Below are 24,932 nucleotides of genomic sequence, written 5' to 3' on the forward strand. Positions count from 1 at the left end.
CGCACAATCTAAATTAAAGAAAATCTGCAAAATTAGTTACAAATAAATGTTTCTAGAATTAATTTAAAGATGCACTGAAGAATTGTTGAAGGAACTTTGTATCCATACCTCATACATTATTTTTCCTGTGCTGTTAAGTATCTAATTGCCTGAGTTTTAGCCACCCAGCTCCTGTAGTTATCAATGCACTCCAGCTGTGTTGATGATGTTACTGAGCATTCTGTCTGGCTCACCTCCCTGCTCTTTTTACTTGTGCTTTCTAATTCCATGTCTGTTTAGTGATCAATGTGGCAAGTATTCTCAGAATGGGCCAAGATAAGTCGATCTTGTATTCCAATTGTTAAAGTCCGTGAGGAGGACACAGAGCCTGCAAAAGGATTTAGCTTGGTTATATGCATGGGCAGATGGAGTATAATGTAGGAAAATGTGAGCACGTCCACTTAAGCAGGTGGAATATAAAAGCATCATATTATTTAAATGGAGAGAGATTGCAGAACTAGGTACAGAGGGATCTGGATGTCTTGGGACATGAGTCACAAGAAGTTAACATGCAGGTACAAGTGATTAGGAAGGCAAATTGCATGTAGTTCAATGCAAGGGCAGCATGGCAACATAGTGGTTAGCACAGTCGCTTCACAGCTCCAGGGTTCCAGGTTCGATTCCCGGCGTGGGTTACTGTCTGTGTGGAGTCTGCACGTTCTCCCCTTGTCTGTGTGGGTTTCCTCCGGCTGCTCCCGTTTCCTCCCACAGTCCAAAGATGTGCAGGTTAGGTGGATTGGCTATGCTAAATTGCTCTTGGTGTCCAAAAAGGTTGGGTGGGGTTACTGGGTTTCGGGGGATAGAGTGGTGGTGTGAGCTAGGGTAGGGTGCTCTTTCCAAGGGACTCGATGGGCTAAATGGCCTCCTTCTGCACTATCTAAGGGGCATTGAATATAAAAGTAGAGAATGTTTGCTACAATTGTACAAGGCAATGGTGAGACCACACGTGGAGTACTGCATACAGTTTTGGTCTCCTGACTTGAGAAAGGGCATAATTGCATGAGAAGCAGTTTGGAGAAGGCTCACTTGACTCATTCCTGGGATGAAGGGGGTTATCTTATCGGGAAAGGTTGGACAGGTTGGGCCTGTATCCATTGGACTTGATACCAATGAGAGGGTGATGTCCCATATAGAATCCTGAGGGACTTGACAGAATGGCTGCTGAGAGGATGTTTCCCCTTTTGGAAGAGTCGAGACTAAGATGGAGCTGAGGGGAAATTTTTTCTGAGTCCCCTGCTGTCCCAACCCCCAGGAGCAGTGATGGCAGGGTCATTGAATATTTTTAGGACTGAGATAGATTCGTGATTATCAATGGAGTCCGAAGATATAGGCAGTAGATAGGAAAGTGGAGTTGAGGCCACAATCCGAACAGCAATGATCTCATGGCAGAACAGGCTCAAGGGGCTGAACTGTCTATTGCTCCCAATACATACCTTCATATGTTTTTTGACTTGGGATTTTGAAACTTTAATGTGTAACCCACTTTTCTAGTTGTGCCTGATGAATCGTTTACCTTTCTTACATATTTATGATGCCAGGTAAACGATTACTCCCAATATCAACAGCACTCTACGTGTTTGTACGAAGCATCCAGGAGAGCTTCAAACAATATGTAGATAGTCCAATGAGGGAAAGGGCCATACCAGATCTGGTATTGGGAGAATGAGCCTGGCCTTGTGGTCGAAGTTTCAGTAGGGGAGCATTTCAGGAACAGGGCCGGGATTCTCCCCTACCCGGCGAGGCGGGGGGTCCCGGTGGGATGGAGTGGCGGGAATCACTCCGGCGTCGGGCCGCCCCAAACGTGCGGATTTCTCTGCACCTTTAGGGGCCAAGCCCTCAACTTGAGGGGCTAGGCCTGCGCCGGAGTGGTTTGCGCACCACCGGCCGGGAAAGGCATTTGGCGCCACGCCAGCCGGGGCCGAAAGGACTTCGCCGGCCAGCGGAAGTCCGCGCATGCGCGGGAGCGTCAGCGGCTGCTGACGTCATGCGCAGGGAGGGTGTCTCTTATGCATCGGCCACGGTGAATGCTGTGACCGAGGCGGAGGAAAAAGAGTGCCCCCACAGCACAGGCCCGCCCGCGGATCGGTGGGCCCCAGTCGCGGGCCAGGCCACCGTGGGGGCACTCCCCCCCCGGGGCCAGATCGCCCCGCGCGCCCCCCCCCCCCCCCCCCCCCCCCAGGACCCTGGAGCCCGTACACGCCGCCTAGTCCCGCTGGTAAGAGAGGTGGTTTGATTCTCGCCGGCTGGACAGGCATGACAGCAGCGGGACTTCGGTCCATCACGGGCCGGAGAATCGCCGGGGTGGGGGGGGGGGGGGGGGTGCCGACCGGCGCGGCGCGAATCCCACCCCCACCGAGTATCCGGTACCGGAGAATTTGCCACCGGCGGGGGCGGGATTCACGGCAGCCCCCGACGATTCTCTGACCCGGCAGGGGTCGGAGAATCCCGCCCATCTTAACTTAATTCCGTATGTTTTAAGGTACTGTTGGATAAAGATAAGAGTAGTCCTCGGGTGAGGGTGCTAAATTGGGGGAAGGCTAATTATAGCAATATTCGGCAGGAATTGAAGAATCTAGATTGGGGTGAATGCTTGTAAATCAGTATCTGGCATATCTGGCTTTCAAATGTTGATAGGAATTCAGGACCGACATGTTCTGTGAGAAAGTAGGATAATTATGGCAAGTTTTGGGAACCTTGGATAACGAGGGATATTGTGCTCCTCGTCCAAAGATAAAGGAAGCATTTGTAAGGGATAGAAGGCTGGGAACAGACAAACCCCATGAGAAATATAAGGAAAGTAGGAAGTAACTTAAGCAAGGAGTCAGGAAGGCTAAAAAGGTTCATGAAAAGTCATTGGCAATCAGGATTAAGGAAAATCCCAAATCTGAGGGAATGTGTGTGTGAAACCAGAGGAAATGGGTGAGGTACTTAATGAGAACTTTGCATCAGTATTCACTGAAGAGAAGGACTTGGTGGATGATGAGTTTGGGGAAGGGTGGGTAGATAGTCTGGGTCACATTGAAATAAAAAAAGAGGAGGTGTTGGGCATCTTGAAAAACATTGAGACAGGTTAGTCCCCAGTGCCTAATGGGATCTACCCCAGAATACTGAAGGAGGCAAGGGAGGAAATTGCTGGGGCCTTGACAGAAATCTTCGTATCCCCACTGGCTACAGATGACGTCCCAGAGGACTGAAGAAGAACTAATGGTCTTTTGCTTAAGAAGGGTACCAAGGATAATCCAGGAAATTACAAGCCGGTGAGCCTTGCGTCAGTGTTAGGGAAATTATTGGAGAGGATTCTTCGAGACAGGATTTACTCCCATTTGGAAACAAATGGACGTATTAGCGCGGGTCAGCATGGTTTTGTGAAGGGAGGTCGTGGATCGAGTTTTTCGAGGAAGTGACGAAAATTGATGCAGGTAGGGCAGTGGATGTTGTCTGCGTGGACTTCACTAAGGCCTTTGACAAGGTCCCTCATGGCAGACTAGTACAGAAGTTAAAGTCACACGGGATCAGAGGTGAGCTGGTAAAATCGATACAGAACTGGCTCGGTGATAGAAGACAGAGGGTAGCAGTGGAAGGGTGGTTTTCTGAATGGAGGGCTGTGACAAGTGGTGTTCCGCAGGGATCAGTGCTGGGACCATTGCTGTTCGTTGTATAAAATAAATGATTTGGAAGAAAATGTAACTGTTCTGATTAGTAAGTTTGCGGACGACACAAAGATTGGTGGAATTGCAGATAGTGATGAGGACTGTCAGAGGATAGAACATGGTATACTTGGACTTGGACGGACACATGGCAGATGGAGTTTAATCCGGACAAATGTGAGGTAATTCATTTTAGAAGGTCTAATACAGATGGGAAATATATAGAAAATGGCAGAACCCTTAAGAGTATTGATAGGCAGAAGGATCTTGGTGTACAGGTACACAGGTCACTGAAAGTGGCAAAGCCGGTGGAGAAGGTAGTCAAGAAGGCATACGGCACGCTTGCCTTCATTGGCCGGGGCATTGAGTATAAGAATTGGCAAGTCATGTTGCAGCTGTATAGAACCTTAGTTAGGCCACACTTTGAATCTAGTGTTAAATTCTGGTCACTGAACTACCAGGAGGATGTGGATACTTTGGAGAGGGTACAGAAGATGTTTACCAGGATGTTTCCTGGTATGGAGGAGAGGTTGGATAAACTTGGTTTGTTCTCACTGGAATGACAAAATTGTGAGAGACATGGACAGTGTGGATAGTCAGAAGCTTTTTCCCAGAATGGAAGAGTCCGTTACTAGGGGACATAGGTTGAAGGTTCGAGGGCAACGTTTAGAGGAAATGTGCAAGAAAAGCTGTTTACACAGAGGGTAGTGGGTGCCTGGAACTCGCTGCCGGAGGAGGTGGTGAAAGCAAGTAAGATAGTGACGTTTAAGGAGCGTTGTGACAAATACATGAATAGGATGGGAATAGAGGGATACAGACCCCGGAAGTGTAGAAGATTTTAGTTTCGACGGGTAGCACTGTCGGCAGAGGATTGGTACATGAATAGGATGGGAATAGAGGGATACAGACCCTGGAAGTGTAGAAGGTTTTAGGTTAGACGGCAGCATGATCGGCGCAGGGTTGGAGGGCCGTAAGGGCCTGTTCCTGTGCTATAATTTTCCTTGTCAGAAAAGAATGTGCAGTCTAGTCTGACACTAATTCTTATTAAATCTGTCAGAAAGCAACACTCCTTATCCAGCGGTTCCTTTGGATTGAGAATGACTTGCTTCCACTCTAGTTTGATGGGTTCTGAGATGATCGATGCGTCCAATACATGATCTGTAGACCTTGTCAAGTGTGGGACAGGTGGTGCTTGAAGAGGGAAATGTTTAGTTCGGAATTTTGGGCGCTACCTTTGACGTCTTGCCTTCACGCCTGCCCATTGCCGACAAAATCTCCTGTGTTCAGTGCCTTCCCGGATGAACCTTCTCAATGTTGGTTGGTCACAAGCCATCAAGCCATGGTCTCCTGTACATTGGGGAGTATATTTGACCTTGCGTACCGAAAGCGTTTCCGTTGTTCTGGAAATCTTTGGCTGTGGCCGAGTTCCAAGTAGAGCAAATGCTTTGAGAATCTGGTGTCAGGTGCCTGAACGACATGCCCTGCCCAGTGAAACGAGTTTGATTGATCAGTGCCTTGATGCTGGGCATGTTGGCTAACGAGTGGATGTGGCTGTCAGACTGCCTTTCTTCTCATGGGTATTTGGGGATCTTCTGATGGCACCGCTGGTAATACTTCTCCAGTGCTTTGAGGTGCTTACTGTAGGTTCTCCATGTCCCCAAAGTATTCCAGAGAGCACTGCTGCTCGCTTCATGATCTTGGTCTCTGGCTTGAGATCCTGATCTTCAAATACTCTGCTCAGTCAGCTAAAGGCTGAGCTGGCACGTTGGAGGTGATACCTTTGTCGAGAGGAAGCTTCCAGGATAGCATAGTGCTAGTTCTCAATGTACACTGCACCTTGATAGAAAGCCTTGATGATGATTAATTTTGAAATTGCCGTGTTGACGTTCAGTCAGTGCTATTGAATTGATGAAGTAAACGAGTTTCAATGCCATCGGAAATTACATTCTTTCCTATGCCTGGATTGAGCCAAGCAAAGATATGGTCAGTGCAAGATCTGTTCTTCCTTTTCTGAATCTATCATCAGTTGCCCGCGTAAGCCTATTGAGTGTAATGGTACTAAACAATTTACCAGGGACAGAAAATAATGTGACACCTCAGTTGTTGCTTCTGCCCTTCTTCTTGCAAAGCTCGATAGTGATGACTTTTTGCCCAAACTCGGTGCTGCTTCTTTGTCCCCCACGCTAAATTAAATAAAAATAGAATGGAAATCAAATTCCCATCTCCAATTAATTCTGCGCAAATCTGATCTTCAGGTGATTCGTTTTTAAGCTCGACCGGGTGCCTCTAATTTCACTACAATTAGCATCCCGTTCCATCCCGTTCCATCCCGTTCCATCCCGTTCCATGACATTGGTTGATTCTATTGTCTGAAAGTGATATGTTGAAGGATTTTGTGAAAGTGCTTCCCTTCATCTGCATTTTTATACCTTCCAGTTTAGTGACAAGGGAACCGTACTTGTATTTGATAGGACCTTCAAAGGGGCGGCACGGTGGCACAGCGGTTACCACTGCTGCCTCATGGCGCCAGGGACCCGTGTTCAATTCTGGCCTTGGGTAACTGTCTGTGTGGAGTTTACACTTTCTCACCGTGTCTGCGTGGGTTTCCACCGGGCTCCCGTTTCCTCCCACATTGCAAAGATGGGCAGGTTAGGTGAATTGGCCAAGTTACATTGGCCCTTAGTGTCCAAAGATGTGCAGGTTACGGGGACAGGGCGGCAGAGTGGGCTTAGATAGGGTGCTCTTTCAGAGGGTTGGTGCTAACTCAATGGGTCAAATGGCTTCTTCCTGCACTGTAGGAAGTCTGCACTGTAGGAATTTTATGTTCTCGCTGTTCGGTGTAGTATTTAATTTCTATTGCAAGTTTCTTTCCATTCTGAAATGTCTCCACATTTTCCCTTTTACTGCCTTTTCACTTTGTTTGACAATGAAATTTATTTTGTCTTTCCATATTGAGCAGTTAACTGGCTTTGCTTTCCTCCATTTGATATCGTTGGGATCAGATGTGTTGTGTAGATTCAACTTGTCCTTTGCCTTTCAGCATTTGCGTGCCGTGCATTAGTTCTTAGCCACTCCTTGTTTTGCCTTTGGTATATCACTCTAGCAGTTCCACCATCAGTATGTAGCATTTCTTAATGGAAGTGCAACCACCTTCAAAGATACTGGCATGGATAGAGGATTGGCTGACTGGCAGAGAGTGAGGATACAGGGGTCTTTTTCGGGATGGCAGCTGGTGACTAGTGGTGTTCCTCTGGTCGAAGCTGGGACCACAACTTTTCACAATATTCTTTAATGATCTGGAAGAAGGAACTGAAGGCACTGTTGTTAAATTTACGGATGATACAAAGATATGCAGGGAGACAGGGTAGGGGTGAGGAAGCAAGGGGGTTGCAGAAGGACTTGGACAGGCTAGGAGAGTGGGCAAAGAAGTGGCAGTTGTAATACAGTGTGGAACAGTGAGGTTATGCACTTTGGAAGGAAGATTGGAGGCATAGACTTTTTTCAAAATGAGAAAATGCTTAGGAAATCAGAAGCACAAAGGGACTTGAGAGTTCTTGCTCACATTTCTCTTGAGGTTAACGTGCAGGTTCAGTCGGCAGTTAGGAAGGCAAATGCAGTGTTAGCATTTGTGTCGAGAAGGCTGGAATACAAGACCAGGGATGTACTTCTGAGGTTGCATAAGGCTCTGGTCAGATCCCATATGGAGTATTGTGAGCAGTTTTGGGCTCTGTCTCTAAGAAAGTATGTGCTGGCCTTGGAAAGTTCCAGAAGAATGATCCCTGGAATGAAGAACTTGTCACATGAAGAATGGTTGAGGACTCCGGGCCTGAACTCGCTGGAGTTTAGAAGGATGAGGGGGTTGATCTTATTGCAACTGATAGGATACTGCGAAGCCTGGATAGAGTGGACAGAGAGGCATGTTTCCACTAATAGGAAAAAAACAATCAGAGGGCACAACCTCAGACTGAAGGGCCGATCCGTTAAAACTGAGATGAGGAGAAATTTCTTCAGCCAGAGGGTGGTGAATCTGTAGAACTCATTGCCACAAAAGGCTGTGGAGGCCAAATTGCTGAGTCTTTTTTTTTAAAGTTTAGAGTAGCCAATTAATTTTTTCTAATTAAGAGGCCATTTAGCGTGGCCAATCCACCTACCTGCACATCTTTGGATTGTAGGGGCGAATCCCACGAAAACACGGGGAGAATGCAAACTCCACACGGACAGTGACCCAGGGCCGGGATTCAAACCTGGGACCTCGGTGCCATGAGGCAGCAATGCTAACCACTGCGCCACCATGCTGCCTGCACTGAGTGTCTTTAAGACAGAGATAGATCGGTTCTTGATTAATACAGGGATCAGGGGTTATGGGGAAAAGGCAGGAGAATGGGGATGAGAAAATATCAGCCATGATTGAATGGCGGAGCAGACTCGATGGGCCGAGTGGCCTAATTCTGCTCCTATGTTTTACGGTCTTATACATGGTCAAACATAGTGTCCATCTCTGCTGGAATTTAAATTCCACATAGGAAGTTGGGTCATTGAATCTCGCAACATTGATTCTACCTTTTCCGCCTACATTTTACTTTTGATCTCTGTATTACCTTTTCTCATCATCTTTAAAATTTGATTTCCTTAGTCTCAACGTACAGTTGGTGATCACTAACAATGTCAATGTCACAAAAAGCTTGAATAATACACGCAGAGAATTTTAAAAGCTGTTGCTTTGTTCACTGTGGTCAATTTTAAGCGGTGTGTCTGCAATGAGCAGTTTGTTGTTGACGGGTTTCCAGTTCAGAAGGGCATAGTCAAGGTGCCTCGCCACAATAAGTGAGCCCCCTTCCTTACCACCTATTGGAATTTGAGTGCAGAATGATGATCCCTTCTGACAAATCTGAAATATCTTTTCAGTGATGGTTTTCAGTTCTTTTCCACCCAGTCCTATAAAAGGCGGTAATAATCCGCTTTCCTAACCCACGGAAACTGCTATGATTCAGTACTATGGCGAACTTTCATCTGAAAATACCTGCTATGTTTCCGTGAATTTGAATTATGCCATTCTAGACCTGGCAGGTAATTTGCCTGTCATTTTCTTTGTCCATTGTTGATGGGACCATAATGCACTTAATTTTAGTTTCGCAAAGTCAGGTGGTGTTTGTACTGTGAAAACGCGTCAATACAGTTTAATTCCATTGAGCAACCACTGACAGATGTTAAACAGTGAAATTGCAGCTGCTGGAAAGTTTCACAGTTATAAGGTTTACAGCCTGATCCTGTTCTTGTCCTCTATCTGCCATCACCTCCTCTTGGTCTTGAGGTATTCTCAGTTGTTCGAATTGAGTTTAATGAACGCTAAAATTGGGATTTGACCAATCAGTAAAGTGACTAGGATGTTAAGTTACAGGTATTACAGCAAAAAAAAAAGCAGAAGTTATTAAAGATTGTGATCATCAGTTCATAATGCATGAATGTTAATATTATGCTAAGCTCTACAATCATTCTGTTTTAGTTTGTATGTTTTTAGGTTTTGCGGGGTTTTTTTGAACAGCTTTGAGTTGTTTTAATCTTCCCACAGCATGAGGTTTTTAATGAGTTCTTGGGATTTTCTTTCCTTCCTTCCTGTTCCATGCATGCTTTATAAAATAAAAATGGCAGTCAGCAGACCACCGGGGAGCTTGGGACATTCAGCAGACCAACCCCCAGCACTTGAGAGCTCACCTGGCAGCTGACCGACATGGTGGTTCTGTACAGGTATTTTCTGCTACTTTCCCTCTCCACCCTGCATGCTTGTATGATTCATCAAGGAGTCTTGCATATTGTTGCATCCTTCTGTACCTGAAGCAAAAAAATTATTGTGTGGTGTGTGTGCGTGCAACATATGTTACTGTCTTTGTGTGTGTGTGTGTGTGTGTGTCATTTGCTCCCTCCCTGACATTACATATCAAAACAATTAAGTTCTGAACTGTTACAAAATAGATTTTTGTTAAACCAGTCTGAGGCCCTTCAACCCTGCACCTATAAAATACATAACAGCAGTATTCATCACACTTCCGGGCATTTGGAGGCAGTATAGTAATGTTTAGCCAGTGTAACCTGTTTAAATGTAATGCACCAGACAGCATTAAATTGGCTCTGATTTGTTTTCGTCATATTTTAGAAAGAGAATTTAGTTTTTAAATGTTGTTTCACTGGATGTTTTGGAGGATTCCTATGATGTAGTCAATTTGACGGTTGTAATTTTGAATATATGAGCGGAATTCAAGTTGTCAAAAATAATGCTATGGGGTTGCATGGTGCAACATATTTAAACTGTGTTCTGCAATAGAATGGAAGAATGTCTGTTCAGGCGTGATTTCCAGAAGTTGAGATGCCAATTCAATTGTGATTAAGCATCGACTGAAGTTCAGGAGCTTGTACACAATGAAGGTGTTGAAACCTGAACTCAAATTATTGATTATATGGCATCAATATCAGAGACCAGGGTCTTCAGCGTATTGACTTGCACAGAGAAGATACAGAAATACAGAATAACTTTGAATTTTTTATAAATCTCACCATTCCATGCACTGTCTGACTTTTCTATTATCGATCTCCTTGTCTGCACTTGAATTGAAATCTCCCTTTATAAGCTTGTCATGTTATTGCAATGTCCTGCCTGTGGAGGCAAAACATTCAGACTGAATTATGTCTGGATGGTCGGTCCGAAGCGACCCTTGCTCTCTAACTCATTTCATATGGAACATTCAATGCCAGAGCCGGGGAGTTGTAATTATGTGGGGAGAATAGAATCTGGAAAAGCTGGGGTTGTGGTGTTCAAAATCATATAGGGCTCTGGCAGAGTAAATAAAGAGAAACTGTTTCCAGAATGATCAATCATTAGAGGGCAAGGATTTAACATAATTAGGAAATGATTCAGAAGGTGTGCAAGAATTTTATTTTTACGCAGTTATGACCTATAATACAATACTACATCCATATGTATGTTTTGTGCATGTATACATATCTATATACATGATTATATGCGACTATATTTGTGAATACACAATGATTAAATTGTTCTGCCGCTGGAAGATTGAATAAACTTCACAATAGCTAGAGTACAACAATGACATGTAAGGGTAGAAAGTACTTATTATTGCCCAGCACTCCCACTTCTGGATCGTTGAATCCAAAATTAATTTCCAGGTGCATGAGCAGTTTCTGGTTTTTTTTTTCCGGGCTAGTATTGGGTGCTGAGCATGAATGACTCTGGAATGATTAGTGGATGCATGCTTGCCCTTCATATTGAATGCGTGCACCTATTGTGTGTGGAGTGTAGAAACAGCAGTGGCAGTATAAAATTGCAGGTCTATTGCTCTACGCACTACTGTTTTCATATAGTCACGTCACAGATTCATGAAGAATGGGCTTGAAATTGCTTTAAAATATAACACAGTTGAGTGTACTGTTTGTTATGCTGTAGAAACCGAACATATGTGTGATTCGTCAAGAGAAAATTTATCTTTTCTTTGCACGTCCCAGTAGATTTTAAATGGGCATAGAATAGAATTTTTATCATAGAATTTACAGTGCAGAAGGAGGCCATTCGGCCCATCGAGTCTGCACCGGCTCTTGGAAAGAGCGCGCTACCCAAGGTTAACACCTCCACCCTATCCCCATAACCCAGTAACCCCACCCAACACTAAGGGCAATTTTGGACACTAAGGGCAATTTATCATAGCCAATCCACCTAACCTGCACATCTTTGGACTGTGGGAGGAAACCGGAGCACCCAGAGGAAACCCACGCACACACGGGGAGGATGTGCAGACTCCGCACAGACAGTGACCCAAGCCGGAATCGAACCTGGGACCCTGGAGCTGTGAAGCAATTGTGCTATCCACAATGCTTCCGTGCTGCCCGGCAACAGTAACCTATCTCATCACTTACCATGGTGAAACGTTTAGTTTATACTTGAGTATTCACAACTTTAAATGCCATTGATTGCAAGTGTTAATGGGTCAGTGTCTGTTCCCTTTTCTAGGCATTGGTGAATCAACTTGGATTACTTCACCAACAATTAGGATTTCCTTTTTTATAGTGCCTTTTAATGTAGAAAGTTAACCTGTGGAATTTCACAAAGACAAAGAAAATAAAATCAGGTTTGAGCAAACATTTGGTAAAAGAGGGGGATTTTTTTAAAGGAGTGCCTTGCGTAAGGAGAGGAAATTGAGTGGTGGAGGGTCTTGAGCAGGAGCTTCCAGAGTATGGTGTCTCGATGGCTAATGTCATTGCTGCTAATGATGGGGCGAAGAATGGTGGGAATGCACAAGAGACTAGAGTTCTCCAGGACTTGGTGTAGGGCTTGAGCCGGTTACATATATGGGAATGGATGAGGCCATGAAGGAATTTAAGTACTAGGATGAGAATCGTAAACCTGAGGGTTTGGGGAGCTCACAACAGTGCCTCCAACTCTCGGGTCCTATCTCTCTCCGTTTCCCTCTTCTCCTTTCTTAGAAGCCCATTGTTTCATCAACCTTTTAGCCACCTCTCTCAGAATCTCTTTCTTCAGTTCAGCATGAATTTTTCTATGATTTTGCTTATACCTAGCACCTTGAGGCTTTTTTTCTACATTGAAGCATGGTTTAACACAAGTTGTAAATTTTCTGTCAAGCATGGTAACTTCACAATGTGTCCTGGTCTACTAATGGTCTTCAGTGATTTTCCTCTGATGTTATCCGTTCCCATTACCTTCTTGTGGTAACAACATTTTTTTTTTCAGTGACCGTCTTGAGTCAGGAAAGTAGTTGCATAAATAAAATACAGATGTGTTGAGGTAAATTTACCCGTGCAAGGAAAAAGGTTTTAAGTTTAAATCTGGTTTTAATTATCAATTTACTTGAGGGTTTGTTTTCTTTGTAAAGACTGTTATAAATTTGTTACCCATCAACTTGTATCTGACTTGCATTGTCTATGCTCTCTGTTACTCTGTCACTCGCTCTCCTCCCTTCCCCCCTGCCCCTCACCCTCCCTCTCTCTCCCCCTTCCTTTCCTTTCTCTCTCTCTCATTCTGCCTCTCTCTCTCTCTAATTCTTTCGCTCTCACCTTCTGCATAAATATGAATTTTTATTTCTGTTTATAAAATCCATTTCCTGTACCTTCTCGGAGAATTTGGGATGAGTGATAAATGCAGGCGTGGGGAACCCACAAGCCCACTTAGAGATTGGGGCACCCATGCAAAATGGAGGCCCGATTTCTGAGCCGGTCTGGCCAGCGAGTTCAGCTCCCCAATGATGAAAATAATTCTAATTGTGGGCTCACCCAGAAACTCTCCAGGGCACAGAAAAGTATGTGGTTAGATAGCAGTGGGAATCCCGCTGACCAAGCCAGGGAGAAACTCCTAGCAAAACCCGCCGCAAATGACATTATGTATCTAATTAACTACTCCGCAGGGAACCCTCTGGCAATGAATAAAAATCCATTAGCCCAAACATTTTACAATGATTTAATTGCACATGTGGCTCAAACATAGCTGCCTTGCAAACCAGGATTTTTAAAAGCACTACTGCAGCAGTCATACACCCACTAACCCTGGCTTTTAATCCTCACTGCACCAAATACATATCATACAATAGATCTGGAATTCCTACATTCATCACAGGGCCTTATTGGATGCCTCTTGGAAATCCAAGTACACTCCATCTAGTGGTTCTCCTGTGTCCAATGTACTAGTTACATCCTCAAAAAAACTCTTAACTTTAGTAAACAGGATTACCATTTCGGAAAACCATATTAACTTGTTCTAATAATATTATGCTTTTCTAAGTGCATTGTTATGACTTCCCGAATAATAGATTTCAGTACTTTCCCGATGACTGACTGGTGTCAGGATAACTGGTCTGAAGTTGTTTTCTCTCCCCTGTTTTTTCCCTCCCTCCTTTCTTGAATAGCAGTTTTACATTTGCTAATTTCCAGTCTGTTGAGACCATTCCAGAATCTTGAGAATTTTGGAAAATTATACAGTGCATCCACTATCTCTGCAACTTTCTCTTTTAGAAATTTAGGGTGTAGGCTAGCAGATCCTGGGGATTTGTCTCAATTTTAGTCCCCTTCAGTTTCTCCCATACTTTGTCCTGCTGGTGTTAATTACCTTAATGTCTTCACTCTTTTTAGCACCTAAATTGCCTTGTCTCACGCGTGTATAATTGAGTCTTCTACTGTGAAGACAGGCACAAAGTATTTTTCGAATGCCTCTGTTTTCTTGTTCCCCTTGATAATTTCTCCTATCTCTGCTTCTCAGGGACTAACATTGACCCTCTTCCTTTTTATATACTTGTAAAAGCTATGAAGTTTTTACATTCCTGGCTAGTTGACTCATTCTATTTGCTCCCATTTTTATCAACTTTTTTGGTGGACCTTTGCTGGTTTCTAAAATGCTCCTAATCCTCAGACTTACTTACTGTTCTTTGCAACATTATAGACCTCTTTTAATCCATATCCTGTTGAGTAAGCCACAGGTAAATCAGGTAATCTATCTTGCTGAGTTTTTGTTTTTCAATAGAATCTTTAGTGAACATTTTGAACTGTTTCTTTAAATGTTTAAATGTTTCCCACTGTTTATTGACTACCAAACCTTTGGTCTAGTGATCACATCAACCGTGCTCAGCTCATAACTAGGTAATCGACATTGTATAAGTTTGATTCTTGTTCGTGATTGGAGTGCGTTGTTTTGAAATTTAATATAGAATTCACTTGCATTGTGATCTCTACATCCCAGTGGATCTTTTACTCCGATTACTAATTAACCCTTGACTCATTGCACATCACTAGATCTAAAATAGCTTTATCCCTAGTTGGTTACACAACATATTGCTCTGAGAAACTACCATGAAAGCATTTTACAATCTCATCTTCCAGATCACCTTTGCCAATTTGATTGGCCCAATCTATACGAAGATTAAAATTACCCACAACTGTTAAATTGTCTTTGTTACTAGCTCCCGTAATTTATTGTTTAGTGCTCTGTCCAATTGTTTAACTGCTGTTAGGAGGGGCTATAAACTACTCCCACCAGTTTCATGATATGCAGACATGCAGATAACGATATACAGACAGGCAGCTAATGAACACAGAGAATACAACATGATCAATGAGCAGGCAGGACACTCGGATGGTATCTCACTATAAAAGGCACGAGGCACTCACACTCCGCCTCTTTCCACTGATGAACATCTACAGAGTGAGTCAGGGTGTATTTACAGTATCACATCTCCAGCACGTGGCTAAGAGCTAGTCTGGTTCAGTCAGACAGAGTAACCACACTTAGGTTAGCAGAGAGTCGAACTCATAGAGAACTGTGCTACTGGTTCAATGAATCAGATTGAACTAACTTCAAGGTCTGGAGTATCTTTTGGTTAAAGTTGCAGCCGGTGTTATCCCAGAGTACATAACATGACAACCAGCATCTTCTGACCTTGTAATTACTAATCCCCACCCATATTGATTCTACTTGTTGGTTTTCTGAGCCAAGATCTTTTCTCACGAAAGTCCTTATGTCATCTTTTATTATCAGGACTAACCCTCCTCTTTTTCCAATCGCTTTTTCAAAATCTTGTGCACCCTGGAATATTTATTTCCCAACCATCCGTCTCTAAAGTTATGATTAGATGAAATTTTAGAAGTAGAATGCAACCGTTTCCCAGTATTAAACAGGCATGATGATTGCTGCTGATGAGTGACCCCCTTGTGTAAATTGCTTTGGATTTCTCACTATCTGTCGCTTTCGCCTTCTGTAATAGTGTGAATACCCTTTCAAAAGTTAAATCTGTGTTAAATGGCAGATGACTTTGCCTGATTCCATCAATACAATTTTCTTACTTGAAAACTCATTTTTATGATGTAAAGTCTCTCCATTATGGCTTGATTTTTTTAAATGCAGAAGTAGCAAATGGTGGCTGTTTTTATTGCACATCAATCTTTGTTTTTCAGAATCCATTTGACTGAACTGTGAATTTGAATTTTTAAAATGTAGTTAGTTGCAGTTTTATTAATTGGCACAAAATTGCACTTTATCTTTTCCCCCTCCACTTTTTCCTTGCATGTTTGGTAAATTGACCAGAACAAAATGATTTTATGTTTAGGGAGGTGGGAAGAAAGAGTGTAATGTGCAATGTTACATAATTAACAGGGTTTGAGAGAGAATTGAATTTCACACGGAATGACGAGTGGGGAGGTTTTAATAAATTTCAATCTACAAGTGGTTAATTGGCTATGAAAACATAGGGCCAGTTTATATTTTCTTTGATAACTCAGTTTAAAACTTGTGGCAGCCGAACCTTGCACTGGAATATTTTGTTACAAATTTTTAGACCTCGAGAAGTATATAAAAAGCAATCAACATTTTTCTTAAGATGTTTTAACATTTTTTTAATATAACTTTGTGCAACAGCACAAATTCTGGTAACTAATATGGTGTTTACTAGAAAGATAAAATCCTAATGGTTAACATTCCGCTTTCCTGGGTTTGTTAGTTTTCAGGTGTTGCGATGTGATGCTGATTAGCTTAAAATTCCGTCTTTCATGTTCCTTCTGTTTCCATCTGCGATTTGGGAACTTCAAACAACTTCGCTAAAAATGATTTCAACCGCTCAATTTCCAGTCGATCAGTTTGATCTAACAGGATCGATCTCTGGTGCAGCACCAAACAGAAATAACTTTATTAAGCGTGTTCATCGGCACCTCTCACAAAGAACACACTACGCAGACAGAATATTAATGTTTAAATAATCACCTTGTCTTTTTTTTACCAAAAAGGTGGTGGCTCCTCTTTCTTTCATTCCATTGTGTCATTAAATGTCAGGATTTGAAATGGGTTTCATGTCCTTGATCTTTCTCCCCTCCGTGTAACAATGAATTTTTGTAAAAAATGAAGAAAAAGCAGCAGAAATTTGATTGTTAACTGAATATTAGTGGTTGTGATTTTTTTAACTTCTTGTATTTTAAGAGAGAAATTGCCTGTCAGAAATTAAATATTCACACCTTCGGAGGGATTCTTAACTTTGCATTTAGATTAGAAAAGCTGATTAAGTAAATAACTGTACAATTTTGTTCATTCCTGCTGGTTTTGCTTAATTTACAGGTGGTTAGTTCAACAAATGGGGAACTGAATACAGATGATCCGACAGCGGGACACTCCAATGCACCAATCACAGCTCCAGCTGAAGTGGAAGTTATCGATGAAACAAAGTATGTACATGTTTTACTTCATGTCAGTTGCTGTATTTTCACAGACTACAGTTGCTTAAGAATTGTTTCTATAAATTGGAATATTCCATGAAAAAATCCCAAAGGTCTTTACATAACTTCTTCCCAGTCTCTTTTCTGATACAACTGTAATATCTCCCAATCTTTCAAGTTATAGCTTTGTCAATATGCAACAAATCCATTTCTGTGGAACTGAAAAACAAGGGTAATTTTTAATTGTCTTCTAGGCCAATTAAACTACAACAAAAGCAAAATACTGCGGATGCTGGAAATCTGAAATAAAAACAGAAAATGCTGGAAATACTCAGCAGGTCAGGCAGGATCTGTGGAGAGAGAAAGAAAGTTAACGTTTCCGGTCGATGACCTTTCGTCAGAACTGGAAGAAGTTAGCGATGTAACAGCTTTTAAGCAAGTACAGAGGTGGGGAGGAACAGGGGAGTAAAGAACAAAAGGGAAGGTCTGTGATAGGGTGGAAGGTAGGAGTGATTAAATGACAAAAGGGATGATGGTTCAAGGTAAAAGCAGATGCCAATGGGACATAACAAGAAACAAAAGATGGGTATTGAGGAGCTATAATTGCTAAAAACAGAACCATTACCAGCACCTACTGTCCTTAAAATAAAATAAAAATGGGTGAAGATCGGATGTAACTGAAGTCCGTGTTGACTGGGGAAGATTGACAAGTGCCTGATAAAATGTAAGAGACTGTTCCTCAATGTTCCATGAGCTTTATTAGAACAATGGAAAGCTGAAGGCAGAAGAGGTCAGAGTGGGAATGGGGCAAAGAATTAAAATTACAAGTGACCGGATGCTCAAGATCATGCTTGTGGACTAAGCAGAGATGCCCAGAAAAGCAATCATCTAATCTACCTTTGATTTCCCTGATGTGGAGGAGACAGCATTGTGAGAAGCAAATACAATGTACTGAATTGGAAGAAATAGAAGTAAATCTCTGCTTCAGCCGGAATGCCGTATTTGAGGCCCTGGACAGTGGGGAGGGAAGGAATGAAAGATCTGTGTTTGTGCCAGAAGCTACCAATGAAAAGGGTGTGGGTTCGGGGATGGACTAAAGAGTTGGTGCAGGAGGATGAATGGCCCTTTCAGAATGGTGAAGAGGAGGGAAAGCTGTTTGGTGGCGGAAATGGTAGAGGATGATCTGTTAAAAGTGTAGGTTGGTGGGGTTGAAGGTGAGGACAAGGGGGAACTCTATTAATCCTGGAAGGGAAGGGCTGATGTGAGTGCTTACATGTGGGAAACGGGCGACAAGGTCAAAGGTCCTGTCAGTCATGGGGGAGAGGAGTTCTTAGTGTAGAAATAAGAAAACTTATTGCAAGCACTGGTGAGGAAGATGGCATAATCAGCACAGATGGAAAAACTGGGAAAATTGAAAAGAGTCCTTTCAAAAAACGGGATAGGAGGAAGTATAATCAATGTTACTGTCGGAGTTGGTTTGCAGTAGATAATATTTTACAGCCTAGCCCCATAAATGGAAATGGAGAATTCAGTGATGGATTATGTGAAGCAATGAAAGGATGGCAATCGGAAGCAAAGTTCATGCAATTTTCCAGTTTAGGGTGAGAGCAGGAAGCAGCACCAATGGAGTCATTAATAAATTGGGGAAAAGGCCAGGGAGGGAACTGGAAAGTGGAATGTTCCTCTTAATCCTTGAAAGGAAAGCCAAGCTAGCACCCATACAGGTTCCCATAGTGATAGTTTTTAATTGTGGGGAGGGCCGAAAGGCAAATTATACCACAGTTGGCATCAATGTAGAATATCGTGGATGCTGTTAGGAACGGGTTGTAACACTCCTGCATCGATTATCTCATCAGTTGGGTCCAAAATGAAACCAACCAAACTATCCACAACCTGGCTAAATTGACAGAATACCCAAAAATTTGTTTTTGACAGTAAATGATTGATATCAACATTTAAAATTAAAATTTAACTGTGCTGTGTAAAACAAAGTCAACTGTGTAACTTGGTCCACGTTACTTGCAAAAATGTACTTGTCACATAACAATGCCTTAAAGTGTCCTTCAGGTTTGTTTTTTTAGGGACCTTTAATTATTTCCCAGTTAATCGACCGAAGTACAAAACAAAGGGGCCTGGATGCCACACCTGTATAATTGGTCATGTTCTCAAATTCAAATGCTTTGAATCTGAGCTCTGAGCAGTATGTGGAACTAAATTCCTCATTGGCAAAGCAGAAGTACCTGAAGACAAAGTTTAGAAGGTTTTCCTTGTTTAAAGGTTCTGAATCCTGTTAAAAATGGGCTCCCAAGATTCATTCTTGCTTAACTGTAATTTTGGTTCTTTTTAAAAACAAATTTCTTTAGTGTCTGTTGTGTGTTGCTTGTGCAGATCTAAAGCTGTTAGGTTTACATTTTTGAGAGCGGTTTTCTCACTATGGGCTCTGGTTTTGATTCCTTTTTTGTTTCTGTTTGTTTCTTCCCTTTATGTATAGCTGCCAGAAAGTGTTGAACATGTGGTGAGTGGTTTCAGTCTGCAGGCAGACAAGAATAGGTTCAGCTAACGAGAGCTGCCCGGGTCTGTTCCCTAAAAATACCCTAGTTGCTTGGCAATTATTTCCCTAAAAACACCCGAGTTGCTTGGTAATTATTCTACAATGATTAAATTTATACATTGCTTTCAGAATAGCAATTTTGAGAATTCTCAAATATTGATCATTAAGAACTTTTTATTCTTTGGATACGATTTTGAACAGTCCAAATTGGGAGCATAATGACCTGTGACATCTTGTTGTTGAACTATTCTGCTTGCTTTTTAACTTTTCTGCCTTAAATTTGATTTAAGCTTTCATGTATTCTCTAGAGCTGTGTGATGTTGAACTTTTCATGAATTTGTGCTTTTCTGGCACTACACTAGCCTGGAGCTCTCAACTCTTTCGCGCACAGAGCTGATGCTAAATATGTTAGTTTAAACAATTAAAAGATTCAGTCCCTGAGATTGCGAAGAGTTGAGAGCTCTTGACCTTGTGGTGTTTTTGTGCACTGATAATACTCGCTCTGCTTTCCCTCTATCTGCTAGTTTTTGATGCCCTACCCTCCACCGTGTTGCCAGTTGTGAGCTTATTTTTAATGAGCATTGCTCAGTCACCTATTTTCTTCAAGGCTAATAAAGTGTTTTTGGAGATGGACCAAATATGGCATTTCCCTTGAATGGTTTTAAATTACTGTTTCCTAAGGTTTAAGATTTGTTAACCTTTTTTCGATTTCTCGCTTTAAAATGCAGAATCTGATTTGGAGGCCAGGCAGTATTAAATTCCACAGATTTCACTGGTTGCAAGATTTATAATGATGCCACATAAGTTAATGATAGATAATACATTTGTTTCTTGATTGTCTCTTATCACTTGTCAATAAATACCAAGTATTATTGTATTCATGTCCTTAAAACCTTCACATCTTTGTAATCTTGTTCAGTCCTGTACCTCACCACTGCCACCACCACCGCATCTCCCGAGAACTCTCCATTCCTCTGACTATCTGGTGTTTTATGCAACCCCCTCTATTTGCACCACCATTGGCAATCAATGCCGTGAGCCATCTATCTACATTCCATTCATTGCAAGTCCCTTCATAAATCTGTCATGATTGCAATCTCCTCTTCTTGAAGACCCTTCTTTAAAACCTACCTGTTTGGCGAAGTTTTTGATTACAAGTCCTAATATCGCTTTCTTTAGTTCTGTTTGCACCTCCATGATGCACCTGGATTGTTTATGTATGCTTTTATGTCAGTGCATGTACGGTATGTAGCTTTTTAAAAAGTCAAGTACCGTAACTAAAATTCCATTTTGTTACACCAGAAGGAATTTGGCTGCAGTTAATTTCTGTAGTCTCTCTTTTTAAATATTGATACATGGTATATAGAAGGGGAAAGGGAAATTCAATATTACGTTTCCGGCATAATCAATGCTTACTTCTGAAGTCAGTGGCATTATCGGTTAACAAGCGAGCTTTATATTATTGTTGGCCTAGCCACCCCTTCAATGATTTTCTTTGAACAAATGTACAAACATTTCAGACCTTTCTTTGGGTAATTAACTCATTTTGATGGTTAACGGTGGGAGGAACAGGCAAAACTGTTTTATTTTTCATTTGGTCTTGTGCATGAATGAAACTGAGAAAATATTTTCTGGAAGTTTTTTTTTTAGGAATCCATTTTTAGGAATGTATTTAGCCAGTACATTTGATAGGTTTGTTTTTAGTGCCTTGCTGTCAAAAAATGAATGTAAGCAGTGCACTCTTCCAAGTAAGAGAAGATACTTGAACTTTTCATGAATACATATTGAGCTACATTGGATAAAAGTAAATTACTATGGATGCTGGAATCTGAAACGAAAGAGAAAATGCTGGAAAATCTCAGCAAGTCTGGCAGCATCTGTAGGGAGAGAAAAGAGTTAATGTTTCGAGTCCGATGACTCTTTGTCAAAAGCTTTTGACAAAGAGTCATTGGACTCTAAACGTTAGCTCTAGAATCAATAATTAATTTTCTATATATTTTTGTGTAAGCTTGTACAAAAATTCTAGTTGAAAGAGAAAATATGAAGGAATTGACTATACCTTTTGAAAGAATTACAGATTAGTGAATCAGTAGGTTATGTTGTAGGATCTTGTGGTTCTCAATATGGCGTGATCCCTGTCTGTTACAGCTGCCAAGTGGACGCCAGGAATTTTCCATAGGGACGTTAATATTGGAGAGCACAACTTCTTTCCATTTTCTTACACCAAATGGTAACATGGATATAGGATAGTGCAGTTCAGATGTCTTAATGCTAACCTTGAAGAAACCCCTCCTCAACAGTTCAATTTTCCACTTCTCACATCGGTAACTTTAATCCCCCTAAATGAGATAGTTTATTTAATGATAGCTGTGCCAAATTATGATTACATTTGTGCAGCAGAAATATCGACCAGGAACTAAAGCCTACTGCTAAAACATGTTTTGAAGCATCCCCCTGCCAAAGTGGTCGGCAGATTTTTGATTAACGCAAGTTAAATTGGCTGACTTGGAGCTATGAGAATAATATGCCAAGATTTACTGTTCTCTTCTTTCTCACCTAATCCCAAACTTCCGGAAGCTTATCCAGGGAATAGAGGATGACTGGCCACTTTTCCATATCGTCACACCAATGTACTGCTTTGTGAAGCGATATTTAAAAGATTATGCAATCATCGCAGCTCTCAAAATATTAACGTGAATCTCCATCAACTTCACTTGTTGCACTTTTTTGATATTATTCCATGTTACACTTACGCAAATTACTTGTAAAATTGGCATGTGAAAAATTTACCTATGTTTGTGATGCATATAAAACTGGTCACAATCTGCTGAATTAGAGCTTCTGAAAATCTTCTTCCTGTAGAAACATTAACAGAAATGAACAAATGAAAAGAAGAGTTCTGACATAGTATGGCCCTAAAAATCCATGCCAGATTTCTGTTGTAAATGTGCTGGAATGGTAGCAAACGTGACTAGGACCTGATTGTTACATCCAGATCTTTGGTTGGAGTCTAAAGTATCTCCTTGAGCCTATGTGGTAGGACTTCCTGCTTGGAGCCCTAAAGAGAAAGATTCCTTTTTTTTTAATGGAAAGATTTAACATTTCCCCCCTCAGCACCTTACGGATGGGGGCATGATATATTTATTTCTGACAGGCAGGGGGAAATGTGAGTTGTCGCACACACTCCGATGTTGGCATTTTCCATATCTGTGTGACTGATATTCAACTTGCGCATTTGGGTCTAAGACTGGGTCTGCACATTGGTCATTATGAAAGTTCGCAAACTTTTATTTCCTTGCGCTTCTAAAGTTTAAACAATTAAGAAAATATTTTGAAATGTTCGAACCTCCATCAATATTTATGTGCTTGGATAAAGCGGTTGACTTTTTGTGATGATCTGAAGTCTGAAATGAAAAACAAAACTATTGCCGATATAAATGGATTGGTCAGCATCAAAATGAGAGAAATAATCTAATGGGGAGATCCTCTGTCAGAATTGGATTTTGTTTTAACTGAAGAGATTTTGCTATTCAGTCACTTTTATGAAGCGCCCTATTTTAGGTAAAATTTGGACAGGCCTTTGTGCCTGAGTGTATACCGTGGTGATATATTTTGATATTACATATGGATGATTAGTATGACCATTCTGTGCCTTTAAGATAAAAGTTTAAAAAATAGGATGATCTTGTGAGGAGTCGTGTTGAACAGATCAAAGCAGAATAATGAGACATTTGGCATTCCCAGACCATGAAAACAGTAACATAATTAAATTAAATCCAGAACATCCTGATTGTCCGCTAAAACTATGATGGCAGAAACTCCAGAGAAGCAGCATACTTGCTAATTCTTTTGGGTTTCTGCAAAAGTTATTTCAATGTTACTGTGAAGAATCTGGAATGGCCCTCCACTAAAACTCAACCTCTCAAGTAATTTGTCAGTTGCAAGAAACTACCGGGCAGTAAATTCCCATCAAAATAGTTTTATAGTTTGTATTAATTATCCATGATCTAAAAGCAGGACCATACAAAGTATTTAATAACTACATTTCAGTAACATTGAGCATTAATACTTTTGGGAGCGCTAACGTGAGGTGTGATTTATCAGAAAATTACCTATAAAAGGCATGATTTTGGTAAATGGGGCCACATTAAAGTAGGAACACTAATACTCTGCAGAACAATAACCTTAATTGCTTCAAACTTAATAACCCAAATTGAAGCTAATTATTTTTAACTTGAGTTCTGTGCACATCACAACTTGGATTTTCGTTTCTCACCTTTCCAGTGGGTGTGATTTAACAGAAACATTTCTTTTTTTGAATGTAAGTTTAGAGTACCCAATTAATTTTTTCCAATTACGGGGCAATTTAGCATATCCAATCCACCTACCTTGCACATCTTGTGATGTGTGGGTGAAACCCATGCAAACACAGGGAGAATGTGCAAACTCCACACGGACAGTGAGCCAGAGCCGGGATGGAACCTGGGACCTCGCCACCGTGAGACTGCAGTGCTAACCACTGCACCACCGTGCTGCCCTACGGAAACATTTCCAAGTGTCATTTTGGGCGAGTTTGGCTGGGTTTTCTCATGGATCTTTCAGTGTGAGCCACACCGGTATTTACCAACACTTGCGGTATGATTTGATGGCCTCGTCGCACTTGGCAAGAATCCGTTCGATAGCGGGAGGGGTCTAAATTCTGAACATTGCCAGGCGGCAAGCACTTTGCGATTGAACCGGCTCGCTCCTATTGGCGGAATCTGGAACTCTGCTAAGCGCAGCGAGAATCCACTAATCACCACTTAAAGGCCAATTGCCATCGAATTAACAAGATGGTTGCCGTATCTAGCCGCATCCTGGGATCAAACCAGCGAGTCCAGTGAGCGACGATTAATGCTGGTCCACACAAATGAGGACTAGGCAGAACAGCATTTGGCAGTTCTCCCAGGCTGTTGGCCCTTGGGTGGTCAGGGACAGGATGGGGTGGCATTCTTGCTCTCTCCCTGACAGTTTGGCACTGCCAGTCTGGTTAGCAGGAGAAATTCCCAGAGTGTCAGGGCAACAGCACATGGGTGTCAATGCAGCACTGCATGGGTCAGAGCCTGAGGGGAGCAATGCCCATGAAAGGTGGAATGAGATGGGTATGGAGGGGCCTCTTGAAGGTTGGGGGGGGGGGGGGGGGCCGAAACATGGTATGGGACGGCCTGAAAAGGGGGTGTCCCCACTTTGGGGGGGGGGGGGGAAGTCAGAGGTATGCCCATGCGTGTGGAGAATGACATTGGCCGTGGGTCGGGGGGGGGGGGGGGGGGGGGAGACCCACAAGCTCACCTAGCTTGGGGGGTGGGGGGGGACCCACAAGCTCACCTAGCTTGGGGGGTGGGGGGGGACCCACAAGCTCACCTAGCTTGGGCACCTTTCAAAATGGTGGTCCTATCTCTGAAGAGCCAACCTGACCAGCAAGCTCAGCTCCACAGTAATTAAAATAA

The 24,932-nt window shown here is 42.2% G+C and overlaps 1 protein-coding gene across 9 annotated transcripts in view; it reads left to right on the forward strand.

The window, feature by feature from the left end:
- The window catches only part of LOC140429491 (casein kinase I), a 359,065-nt gene that overhangs the window by 323,341 nt on the left and 10,792 nt on the right, over positions 1–24,932 (forward strand). For 5 of the 9 annotated variants that reach the window (XM_072516548.1, XM_072516547.1, XM_072516550.1 and 2 more), the window contains 3 exons: positions 9,336–9,431; positions 16,798–16,904; positions 19,387–19,410. In XM_072516548.1, coding sequence (XP_072372649.1) covers positions 9,336–9,431; positions 16,798–16,904; positions 19,387–19,410 — 227 coding nt within the window. The remainder of the gene's footprint in view (positions 1–9,335; positions 9,432–16,797; positions 16,905–19,386; positions 19,411–24,932) is intronic. The other 4 variants (XM_072516552.1, XM_072516553.1, XM_072516551.1 and 1 more) reach the window with 3 other exon arrangements.

The sequence above is a fragment of the Scyliorhinus torazame genome, chromosome 9 (genome assembly GCF_047496885.1).
Source record: "Scyliorhinus torazame isolate Kashiwa2021f chromosome 9, sScyTor2.1, whole genome shotgun sequence".
NCBI classification, from domain to species: Eukaryota; Metazoa; Chordata; class Chondrichthyes; order Carcharhiniformes; family Scyliorhinidae; genus Scyliorhinus; species Scyliorhinus torazame.